The sequence below is a fragment of the Perca flavescens genome, chromosome 15, assembly GCF_004354835.1.
Source record: "Perca flavescens isolate YP-PL-M2 chromosome 15, PFLA_1.0, whole genome shotgun sequence".
NCBI lineage: Eukaryota > Metazoa > Chordata > Actinopteri > Perciformes > Percidae > Perca > Perca flavescens.
In genome coordinates, this window is record NC_041345.1 from 10,791,652 (window position 1) to 10,804,650 (window position 12,999).

The 12,999-nt window shown below is 39.9% G+C and overlaps 1 protein-coding gene across 4 annotated transcripts in view; it reads right to left on the reverse strand.

The window, feature by feature from the left end:
- Positions 1-83: 83 nt before the first annotated feature.
- tom1l2a (target of myb1 like 2 membrane trafficking protein a) overlaps positions 84-12,999 on the reverse strand; it is a 27,047-nt gene continuing 14,131 nt past the window's right edge. For 2 of the 4 annotated variants that reach the window (XM_028598841.1, XM_028598843.1), the window contains exons 9-15: positions 11,792-11,834; positions 10,640-10,811; positions 8,870-8,984; positions 7,933-8,008; positions 3,495-3,554; positions 2,882-2,918; positions 84-2,793 (exon numbers count right to left, since the gene is read on the reverse strand). In XM_028598841.1, coding sequence (XP_028454642.1) covers positions 2,648-2,793; positions 2,882-2,918; positions 3,495-3,554; positions 7,933-8,008; positions 8,870-8,984; positions 10,640-10,811; positions 11,792-11,834 — 649 coding nt within the window. In that variant the 3' untranslated portion in view covers positions 84-2,647. Of the gene's footprint in view, positions 2,794-2,881; positions 2,919-3,494; positions 3,555-5,738; positions 5,814-7,911; positions 8,009-8,869; positions 8,985-10,639; positions 10,812-11,791; positions 11,835-12,999 lie in introns of all 4 variants that reach the window. The other 2 variants (XM_028598845.1, XM_028598844.1) reach the window with 2 other exon arrangements.

Consider the following 12,999-nt stretch of genomic DNA (forward strand, 5'->3'; position numbering starts at 1 on the left):
GTTGCATCAGAATGTTCATGAAGAAGCAGAAGGAGATTGTCACACAACCCTTAATTGCAAATTAACCACAAACCGTTTTGAGGTAGAGGTCACACATTGCTAGTGTTTTATTGGGCAGTTACATACGTGCATTAGGTCAAACAAAAATCTGACCATTAGTAATGGTAGCAGACAGCACAGCCAAACAAACGTGGGACACCCACCTACAGAAATCAAGCCTCTCTTCCATGTCCACAAAACATCAGCTTAATCTCTGCTTCATCAGTATTAAAAGACATTCATTAACCATTGTAAGATAATCAGAGGAATACATGTTGCAATTAAGCTTCATAAAAGCAAGTAACACAATACAGTTACAGATCCAGAGATACGTAACATACAAACAGAAAAATTTGTTCCCTTTCAAAGGATCTCCCGTTACATTTTTAGTAATCCTCTTTGTTCAGCCTGCATGGTAAAGGTTTTTCAAAGCAAACACAATGGTTGATTGTAAATTTAACGGCATTATCTCAGTTACCTGGCAACCATATTAAACCTATATAACCATAAATCATTAAACATGAATTAATCATACATTTTCCTCAACTAAAATACATTTAAATGTGTAATCATACGGATTATACAGTCACAAATAATTGCATTGCATTTATGTTAACAAAGTATAACAAATCGTGAATATTTCCCTCTTGTGTAAGGCCAATACTGACAAGCAATGTTGATGCATGACTTAGGCTTTTACAAGTTGAGATGCCATGATTGACAAGGCTTTTGGTCTTAAATGGACTTAAAGACAAAAGAAAATTCAAGTGCAGAGCAACGAGCCTCGGCAAAAGAGCTGGAATGAAGACAGGATTGCTTTTTGCCTCAAAGTGTGATCCTAAGTACACCAAAGACAAACTCCAGTCAGAGCTACTTTGCTGAAATCAGTCAATCACAGAAATGCTTGGCTGCAGCTCCAACAAGAGCAGATGAACCATACCAGAATGAAAATACATAAATAATGAAAATACGTCTTTGACTGCACAAATCAAAGAAAGTACAATTGCGTTTGTTTGCTGCATGCTTTAGCCTCAACCACAAAAAAGATAAACGGAGAAGGGTTGGACGAACTGGTTTCTTTTCTTTTTTTTTTACATGAACTATAAAAATACAATCAGGGGATCAAATGATACATAAACCTTTCTGCCTTTTGGATATTACTATTTAACCAGACACAGAAACTAAAATTCCTGTATTTTGAGGTATATAGATTACATAGATTAGAGTAAGTGAAGATCTACCTATAAGAATACATCCTTTACCACAGTGCAATATTGTTAGCTATACGTTTTATCTGTTAGTTGATTAAGGAGCCTGCGCTAGGTCATTCTGATCATTTAAATGCCCCAATCGGTCTTACATCTCTACGTCATTTTTATAATTCCTAAAAGCAATTATAAATTAAACTGTCGATCAATCCACTTCTATGTGAAAAAGCGCTAGAATTACGCAGTTACAAAATGTATGTGCAAGATGAAGTCAATCTAAAGACCATTTCCCTTCCCTAGAAAAATAGTAACCATCTTGTAAACACAAAGGACAAAATAAAGATTTGTTTTTGCTTCAAAGTGCACTGTCATTAATATAAAAGGGGAAGGAAAATGTTCATGATCCCTTAATACTCCTGAACACGTGAACATGATTATTGTTCGACAGGAAAAGTTCAGGGCTAGTTGGTCATTAAAGCCTTAAGATTCTTTGGAATGGCTAAAAGTGTTTGCAATCGTTCAAGAGAATCTAATTTGTCGTAGCTTTTCAGAAGAGCGAAAAGACTGATGGGTAATATTCCATGGGCACGATCCTTCCTCTTAGCCATTTAAAAATACATAACAGAGAATCCTAACTAGTGCTTTTTAGATATTTAACTTTTTATTCCCTTTATTTAAAGGAATGCTCGCATACACTCATCAATAGTAGATATGATTTAACTATTATATTCCTAGTTAGCAAAATGTGCCTACTAACATGAGTCTTTTGTCCACACTGCTTCTGGCAAATTGGGTAATAAAACATGTTCCATTCCACATGTATCTCAGTATTAAAAGCATGACTAGAGCTCTAACTGGAGTATTTGTGGAGAAAAGGAAAATTGCATGGATCGACCATAACCACAACACTAGTACATAGTACAGAACAAACCATTAAAACAATAAATGCACAAATTAGCAATTAGCTGAATGTAGTAAAGCAACAAAATATAATCCTAATTGTATGCTTCCATACTGACTCAATGGATGGACCTGCAGTGAATGTTTTCTAGTAATCTCGCAGTAATATACCACATTTTTAAACCACATCAGACACGTTAGGTTGTCTTCCTTTGGTGAAGCATTACAAATTAGATGCAGGGCTGCGAGAAGTAAATCCCACACTAACAGATTAATACATCCATACATAGCAAAACCCAACACAGTTGTGCGCAGTAAACATGTTGGACCTCTGCATGTTAGAGCAACACTGTGGCGAGAGAATGACAAGGAGGTGAATGTCACTTGCTACACCACTGGCAGTCAGCAATGAAATGGGACTGGAAGGATTTGGGAGGAATCATTTAGGGCGAAGACCTTTAGATGCCCCAAGAGAGAGGTCGAGGTTCTCTGAGAACAGTCTACAAGGCAAAGAGGGCATCCTCCGTCCGCTCGGCCTTCTTGTGGGAGCCACCAGGGGCACGAGCAGGGTGAGCAGGGTTAGCTCCGGGGGGAGATGGCAGAGAGTCTGTTGCCTTTGCTCGCTCCTCCAGGAACTTATCGAATTCTGAAATAAACAAATTGATGAAAATTAACAAAACTTCACACACGTTAAGAGTTAGTGGAACATGTGCAACTGTGATCAGAGTCTATACCTTCACTAGTCACCCCTTCCTCGGCACCATCCCCTTTCTATTGAGGAAAAAAATAAAGTCATGAAGATAAACATTTTGGCACTATCAATGGAGACTGTCAAAAGACAGAAATAAACCTTGGTGTACAGTCAGCAACACAATAAGCTGATGCACAAAAGCATCATACAAGTCAAATGCCTGTAAAGTTCACACACACTGAGACATATCCATACAAAGTGGCTAACGAAGGATCTGTCAATCATGCATCCTTCCACACTTCCCAGGTGAAGACCACAAGGAGCCCTCTTGGGCCCGACTCCACAACCTCCACATGCACATGTTAAAAAGGAGCTCATACCAGCAATTTTAACTTGACTATCATTAGCACTGTGTTAGCATTTGTAAGTCAAACCTCACGGTTAACTGTTCTATGTCAGTCATTGGTGGAAATTTATTAGATTATAGTGAATGAAAGGATGTGACGTCAAAGGAAACTAAAGTCAAATGAATCCAGTTATATGAGATGGATGGATGGATGAAATGTGCTATTAATGAAAATAAAATCGAGGGAAGAAGAGAGAGGCAGAAGGAGAAAGAAGAAAAAAAGATATAAATCAAGGTAAAGAAGTCTCACCACGTCAGCACAGAGCCACTCCTCTATGTCATCCATGACAGAGGACTGCGATACGGGGATCTATGGAGCAAAGCCATGGACAAACCACGGGGCAGCACCAAAGCCACACAACAGAAAGACAGCCAACCCCAACGACAAAAAGAAAAATTGTAACACGCACAAACACACAAAAATATCAAGAATAGGAATCACCAAAAGTTTGGAGAGGAAGATGATTAAAATAAAAATTAAAACAAATAAAAATGAGAACAAAAAGGAAATTTCACTCAAAAGACACACTCAACCCCTCTCAGGTCTGTGCTCTTATTGTTTTATTATGTGCAACAATCTGCTACTCAGTTGTCTTCAATGAGAACAGGAAGTTCCCAGGTTGAGTATTGTTTTCATTCGTTCTGTGGTGCTGACATGGCTTAACAGCTGCCGACTAATGTCACACAGCAGTGTTAATTGTTCCACATCATTAGTTAATTAGCAAACCGCTTGAACGTGATTAAGAGATTGATTGGATGGGAAAAGCTGAAAGCACAGGGACTGTCGAGAGGCAGGGCAATCCCACAGCATACACATACGTGGAGCACACGCGCACACACACACTGCACACATGAACTCTGCATGGCGTGCGGTGACAGTGATGAAGCCAGGTCAGGGTGGATGGTGTGTGTGTGTTTGAGTTTGTGTGGGAACCAAACTATCACAGTTAATCAGGAATGCTGGGAATATGTGTTTATATGTGTACATTATATGGCTGTAAAAAAAAAAAAAAATCCTTTTTCAGCGACATAATGCAACCCACTTTTTTGGCTCAAAAGCTGCAAGTCCATCCATTAGGAGTAACAATTAGGGATATTGGGAAAGTAACTTGCATGTTTTTTGTTTACAAAAATATGAAAATGCATCGAGTTCACACACACAATACATAAAAGTCTTCCACATCCGTAAACTGCCTATGCGATGAAGTCAACATCCACATCGATCTGATATCAAAGTTGAATAGAGAAAACAAAAAGCCTGCCCTTAGACCCTGTAGACTACAAAACCACTGGTGGGGTTTCCTCGTGATATCCCAGTTAATGCAGCGAAGGAGCATTTCAAAATAAAAGGCCAAGGCCGTGGGGCAGTGAAAGTCATTCACAGAAAGAAAAAAAAAGCATGCAGTTGTGTGAACAGGGGAGAAAATGCTGTAGAAAAGTGTGCAATAAGAAGTCTGTTATCATGACTCGCAGCAATTACACTGAGACAAGTTCAAAGTGTTATCCTTTGTATTGAAATATTCACCATCATAACATCAACTTAATAGTTAAAGTGTTAGAAATATTACAACTAGATGTATTTCTTGTTAGGGTGAGACGTGTGAGGTTGTCATTAGTAACATGTATTGTATTATCTAAGATCCAGAGACAGTTAGAGGACAACTGACAAATACGTTCCACTACACAGCAAATCATCATCCCTTTGTTTATTTTTTGTAATGCTTAGATGATATATTATCAGTACTTCAACAATGTTCATCATTGTTGATTTAACCGTGCTGTGTAGCAGTAGTATCTGTACTTCCCTGCTGTTTCAGTGTGTGACTGTTAAGAGATGAATGGAGCTGATGGAAGTTCCTGGTGACCAGTCGGGCTCATTAACCCATCCATAAAGGCGTGGCATTAAGGTGTGAAGCATTAGTAATGGGTATAATGTTAAGAGCACCCATGTCAACGGAGGTGGGCAATATGGATAAAATCTTATATCACTATATAAGTAATTTTATATCACCAAAGCGATACATACTGTTTCCTGGAAACTGAATTGATAAACTGGTTGTATCAACAAAATACCTAAATAGATAGATAGAAGATAGAAGTCTGTTTTTGGTTAATCCAGCAAATTAAATACTTAATACTTAACAAATCAAGTCCTGTTTATTGATTTGCAAGATTGCCTGCAATGGCCTAATACAACCAATAAAACAGATATTAAAGAGATGGCTACCTCAGCAAAATCAGCATGTCTTAAGGTATCGTCATATTGCCCAACACTAGAGTGCAACATCTGTATGGAATGGAAGTGGATGTTCTTAGGGGGAACATGTTTGCTGGTATGGGCTTATTTCAAGCATTCCAGGACAGAGCAGTGAGATGAGGCTGAAAATGAGAGCAGCACATGAGGGTTATGGATGATGCCGCAGGAATTTGAGAGCAAGGGTGACGGTGGACACGAGGGAGGGGTAGGAGGACACACTGAGGATGGAGTCCTCACCATTCCTTGGGTAATAAGCCAGCTGTCTATGGGCAGCTCCTGATCTGCTGGGTTATCATCCCCTTTTACCCTCAGCTGAATCAACAACAGAACAACACCTTACACAAGAGAAGAAAGGTAGCAGGCCCCACCACAGCATAGCACACAGTGCAGAGAGAGAGACAGAGGAGTCAAATATGCAAGAGTCATTTAAAGAGAGAGAAACAGAGGGGAGAATGTAAAAAACTGAGAAAGGTTCATTCCATAAAGATGAAAATGAGGAAAATAAAAGGGGAAAAAAAAAGACTCCTTAAAGTAAAAGGACAGTCGAGGCATAGGGCACCTGAGGTAACAAAAAAAAAAGAGATGGTATGCACAATCACTGCTGTGTGTGTGTGTGTGTGTGTGTGTGTGTGTGTGTGTGTGTGTGTGTGTGTGTGTGTGTGCATGGGTGTATTACAGTTCAGGTTTCAGAAGTGTCTGTGTACTCAGACAGGAAGAATGGCTACAAAAATGAAAGCTTGATTTTCTCTACAAACTGATGTTGGAATTTTATTTAAATACACAGAAAACTGAATTAACCCTTGTACCTCACTAGGGACATTTTCAGCTTTTTAAGTTTTTTGGCAGTGTTATGCGTGAATTATACGGGCTGTTCCCAACCTGGCGCGCACCATCGTGACGTCAAAATGACATCGATCTTGCCGGCGCGCCTGGATTTATAGTGCGCGAGTCGAGGTCGCGCACCACTCTTTTTTTTTTTTAGCGGCACGTGACAAAGCGGAAACAGGAAGCGTGAACGAGCTCCTGGGCAACCAGATGCCAGGACTCTCAGAGTGACTGCAAGTCTCTTTTGTAAACTTCCTGGGTTAAGAAGAGTTCTTTTATGGTGAATGAAAGGCTTGATCCGACCAAGTAGATCATCGAATCAAATCGAAGCATTGACGTCGATGCTGCTGCCAGTTCTGCTGTTGTTTATCTTTTTCTTCTTCTTCTAGTCCATAGAAAGAGCAAAGTCGGTAGCCTTTGCTCATTAGCGCCACCTCTGTTCAGGAGAAGACTGCAACGGCGATTTCATGACGTCACATATGCGCCCGCCAGCTTGGCTGCGGTTACTGTAAAACACGCTTAAGTGCATATGGCATACATTTTGGCAATGGTGAGTTATTTTTTCTAAAGTTCAACTTCAGCTCCTATAATAAGTCTATAATAAGCCGTGTAGCCAAAATACACACTCAGACCCTTAAGGACAAAAATGTCTCCATTGCAACCCATTAAAACCATAACTTTTGATCCCCCGGCCTTTACAGCATAAAATCATGCATTGTATTATATAAAGGCTTTCAATTTAAAGCCCTGGCATCAAAATGATTTTTATTATTTTCCACCAGATTGAGTTATTTGCTATATGGGGCAAATATTTGTTAGTTTCCACTAGGGTTATTGCTGCTGTTTCATAGAGCACTGCAGTATTTAAAGCAATTTGTCAAAATCAATGTTGTTGCTAAGCATTGACATATCCCAGACTGTGAAAAAAATAACTAAATAACTAGCATTTAGTATAAAGAAAATAATTCAATTTCTGTGTGTTAGTTTTCTTTCATAAAAACAACAGTGGCATTATAAATGAACAAACTGGCATTTAAAGGGTAAACATTCTGAAAATGAAAGCAGGACTGAAGTTGGTTAAAATATTTAACTCAGTGAAGGGGGAAAATAATATTAATAGATCATTTTATAGCAGTTTTTTGACGCAGACATTTTTGTCATCTAAGGACATCAAAGCAACCGTTTTAAAGTGAGGCACAAGGGTTAAGAAAGTACTGATATCTGGTATAAAGAATGAAAGATCCATGAATCAATGTTTTGTAAGAAAAACACAACTGCTAGAGCTGAATAATATTTTGAGTACTTACTTATAGCCATGCTTAACACTTGCACAGTTACCACATTGCAAGACATTTATGTTTTAGCTATTCAGTAATAGCAAATCACAATCCTATGCCCTTTTCTTTTGATCAAAGTTCGAGTATCACTGCACACAGGACAAATGTCACTGCAGAACATACAGTGTCACAGACCATCACATGCAAGGAGTGACCAAGGGCTGAGAACAGACTGGTAAAGGAAAAGCTCGTCTGCCAGTAAATAACACAGCACCCACCTCCATATATAGGTAAAAGCTGTATCAAACTACATGCATCAGTGTACTCACCCCTCCTGTGTTCTGTTGTCTCACATCCAAAGCTGAGGCCAGGCTGCCCAGAGTCTGAGGGTCCTCATACTTTACACTGCGCACAAAAACATAAACAACATATTTAAGATGGATACGTTTTTTTTTTTAACAGTGTCACAAAATAGTAACAATACCAAGCAATGCTCACCCATTTTGATTATACTAGCATATATTTTATTTCCATGAATATCTGGTCGAATGTCAAAATTAGGAGAGATGTTTGAAGAACATTAGAGTTTTCATATTATTTCTGGCCAACACAGCACAGAGGAGAAAGACAGAAAGAGGAAGAGAGTCTCTGGCCATCAGGGATGTTGCGGTTATGTGGTCCAGATCCCTGAGCCATCAAACAACCCAATACACCCTATTGCAATATTCATCAAGAACAGGAACAAATCCATAATACTTTAAGTGAGCAATTTCTACAGGAAAAAAGCAGCCTAAATAGACAATAATGCAAATGCAGTAAGGAAGAGAAAAGCTCACTTTAAATATTCATATCTCCTGGTAAACTGCCCTTACTTTATCACTTTTATTCACTCCACCTAAAAACCTCAATTTAACACTGAAGGCACCAAGTTCTAAGAAAAGAAAATACCACATTAACATCCATTCCCTGGAGGTATTCTAAAGCCATTATAGTAAATGCATGAGGGAATAATTCACATAGGAAGATGTAGTGAGAGCAGGGACAGTGGGCACATCAAAAAGTTAAACGTTATCACAGGGGGGAAATAAACAATCTTGTACACACTGAACATCGGGGAACAAACAGTGTAAAAGTGCCCATGTGTGGATTTTACTTAAATATTAAAAGGTGGTTATGAATAGTCATTAAATTACAACAAATGACACCCTGAATAATAGCATGAGAGGATCTGGGCTGCCCCAGAAGTAAAATGAAATCTAGACCTACTTTTTGCGCTGATCAGCCAGAGAGCTGGTCCTGGTCTGGGCAAACATGTCAAAGTCATCCTGGTTTCGGCCTGGTACAGAGGACAGAGTACCGCTCACGCTGTCTGAAGCTACATCTGGAGAGGGACGGAGAAAGAGAGGACAGCAGATAGGGGGAGAGCAAGGACGGAGAAAGTAGGGATGGCGGATTATTCATTCAACCTTTATTTATACTCGAGAGATCATGGAGGGGCGACCCTCATTTACAATGTCAGAGTCAAATTACAAAGACAAAAACAACAACACTGAAAAGAAGCGAAACCATCATAAGAAAAATAGAAAGACAATAAAATTTGGAAAATTGGAAAAATTATCTGATAAATAAATTAGGATAATAAGGATGCAAAAGAAAGTACAATTATGTAAAGCAAGTACAAGTAGAAAGTTTGCAGGTTTAAAACCAGATTTAAAAATTGTCCAAAAGGCACAAGTGAGTTGATTTTAAAGGTCCCATGATATGCTGCTTTTTGGATGCTTTTATATAGGCCTTAGTGGTCCCTTAATACTGTATCTGAAGTCTCTTTCCCGAAATTCAGCCTTGGTGCAGAATTACAGCCACTAGAGCCAGTCCCACAATAAGCTTTCCTTTGGATGTGCCATTTATGTGTCTGTAATGCTATTGAGAAGGTGGAGGGTGGGGGTGTGGCCTTGACCAACTGCCACTTTGCTTGTTTGCAAGCAATGATGTCTCTCTCTCTCATGGGCGGGCCAAATTCTCTGGGCGGGCAAAGCAGAGAAAGGGGAGGTAACCTTGCTCCTTATGACCTCATAAGGAGCAAGATTCCAGATCGGCCCATCTGAGCTTTCATTTTCTCAAAGGCAGAGCAGGATACTCAGGGCTCGGTTTACACCTATCGCCATTTCTAGCCACTGGGGGACCATAGGCAGGCTGGAGGAACTCATATTAATGTTAAAAAACCTCATAAAGTGAAATTTTCATGCCATGGGACCTTAAGTGATGTAATTTGTTCCAGGAGTCAGGTACACTGAAGTTAAAACTTTGTCCAAGTCCCAGACCGAGCTCGTGGAACATGTAGCAAAGGCTAGTCAGCATAGCGAGTCCGATAATGTCCCCCCGAGGAACAGAGAAGTTCTGTAAGGTAGTGTGGTAGTATTCAAATAAGAGCCTTGTGGATAAAGAGATACCAGTGAGTATCACATCTTTGTTAGAGAGAAGACCACACAACACTTTCACATAAAATACAATGATGTGTACCATAGATATGACCGGTTATGAATCTCAAGGCAGAGTGATAGACTAGAGTCTAGAGATTTAAGAGTTGAAGATGATGCATGTCTATAAATCACATCACCGTAGTCCAAGACCGACATGAAAACTGCCTCAACAACCCTTTTCCTACAAAACATGGGAATGATGCTTTTGTTTCTGTAGAAATGTAGCCAACTATGAAAAAAGATTCAGAACAGCAATATATCTAAGCTTTAACCAGAGTATTATAGCATGCACAGACCTTTTTATAGAGCAACAGGGGAACTAGCACTGGTAGGGAAGAGTGTTGAGCAATGAGTTATGTTGCTGGGCTCATTTCCTATTAGTAGCTAGATTATGAGCCTTTCTTACACTCTGCTGCTTCTCCAATGCCAGGTCTGCAGAGACTGGGGAGGAGGGATGTTACAGCTTTGATGAGAGAGAGAGTATATGTGTATGATAGTTGGAGCACCACCTTTTCCTCCACACTGGAAAATAGACTTGACACCCTTTTGTTCTCACCAATAACAGCTAGTGCAGATGCTAGCGAGGCTGTAGTAGGGTTATGGGCTGGGGAGGCAGTGGCCCCCGCGTTGATGTGGGCTGGAGGGCTGGACCTGATCCTGGGTGAGACCACAGCAGGGGAGCCCGGGCCCAGGTCTATCAGGTTGTCCTCTGTGGCCTCATTCAACATCTGAAAGCGGACAGGGAGAGGAAAAGAGAGATGGCCATCAACAATTATGAATGCATGTAAACGTAAATATGCAGTGCTTTTGAGGTTTTGCCAGCAAATGAAGGAAGCAAATACGTTTGTTGAAGAAATTAGTTTGCAAACTTTGTATACAGAGAGGATATTTTGTACCTACTGAAAGTCTACAGTATTTACTATTTACACTATTTGAGACAACATTGAGGGTCAGTAGTTGAGGACTGGAGACTATGCACAGGAACAATACTGAGGGTTGAATAAAGAGGTGGACAAGATTTCAGATGTGTGAGACAGAAGGCAAGAAGGAGGGGAGGGAAGGACATACTATATAGCATCTAGTTTCACACAGTGATACTGATGAGACGTGTTAACATTCATCCCTTATTTTCAATCTCAGCACACTGGCTAGGATTGAACCTGGTACTGGCATCATACTTGCCTCCATCAGCTGGCCACAACACAAACAGACAGAGCACACAGAAAGATCAACAGAATGCAAACACAAACAGCTATGTGGGATGTAGAGAGAGATGCCCCAACCCTCTGGCGAATCACTGATAGTGGCAAATGTACACTCTAAATAGCAGATTGGGACTAGTTTTTGCTCTTCCAGTTTTGATAAAGCTAAAAAGAAATGCAATCCACTTGCATTAAATATTAATGCAGCAGTGGATTGTGTATGCTATTATAAATAGTAATGATTCATTCAGATACTAAATGGTAAAACAAGCACAACATTGGCAATGTGGACAGATTTGTTAGAAACATCCCTAATAGTATCATTCATTTTAGACAAACTGCCACAGGCAATGTAATAAAATGTAAAAAAAAAAAAAAAAAAAAAAAAAAGATTTGAAAGATTCTGAAAACAAATACAAAGCAAATACAAAACAAGCAATCCTAAGAGAGAATTGGGGTGTTTGATTTCTGCTCTTTGAATGCTGATTTTTGTTGATGGTACTCACCCCGTTGTTCTGTGCGGCTCTACCCGACCGGTACCTCTCGTACCTGTGAGCAGCACAAAAACCTATGAATGTTTTACCACAAGCTTTGTGAGGTTTAAATGCTTACACATCTTTTCATCTTCAGAAACCTCACGAAAGAGACATTTTACCAGTTTGAAGCCGCAGAATGTTTAAAAGGAATGAGTCTTCATACGAGTTCTGTAACTTTGCACAAGGCTTTGGCCCAAAAGGGAAGGTCATTACACCATTAAATGATAATCTTCCACTGTTTAGCATCTCCGAAGTGCCAGAATCTTCCATAACTAAAATCAAAGGCCAGTTTAAGAACTCAAAAGCTAAAGATGTTTTAGATTGCGATTGCATTTCTGATGAAGTACAAAAGCATCCTCTGTACTCCAATTGCTCATCTGGTAAATCTATCCATTAAAGGTCCCATGGCATGAAAATTTCACTTTATGAGGTTTTTTAACATTAATATGAGTTCCCCCAGCCTGCCTATGGTCCCCCAGTGGCTAGAAATGGTGCTATGTGTAAACCAAGCCCTGGGTATCCTGCTCTGCCTTTGAGAAAATGAAAGCTCAGATGGGCCGATCTGGAATCTTGCTCCTTATGAGGTCATAAGGAGCAAGGTTACCTCCCCTTTCTCTGCTTTGCCGCCCAGAGAATTTGGCCCACCCATGAGAGAGAGACAACATGGCTTTCAAACGAGCAAAGTGGCAGTTGGTCAAGGCCACACCCCCACTCTCCACCTTGCCCCCCCCTCTCTCCTCCTCAATAGCTACAGACACAGAAATGGCACATACTAGGAAAGCTCATTGTGGGACTGGGTCTAGTGGCTGTTATTCTGCACCAAGGCTTAATTTCGGGAAAGAGACTTAAGATACAGTATTAGGAGACCACTAAGGACTATATAAAAGCATCCAAAGAGCACCATGTCATGGGACCTTGAAACAAAGTTTTTTTTTCCCCCAATGCCTGGAAATCAGCTTTAAAGCTGGTGATGCAACTAATATAACCAACTATAGACATATTAGTATCCTTCCTGTTGTCTCCAAAGTAATGGAAAGGATAGTTTGTGACCAGCTGCTAGCCTATTTAAATCAAGGCCATTTTTCACTGCACCCTATGCAGTTTGGATCAGGAAACATCATGCCACAGAAACAGCTACTTGTTACTTTATTGAGCAAATAAAATCCAGTCTTGACAAT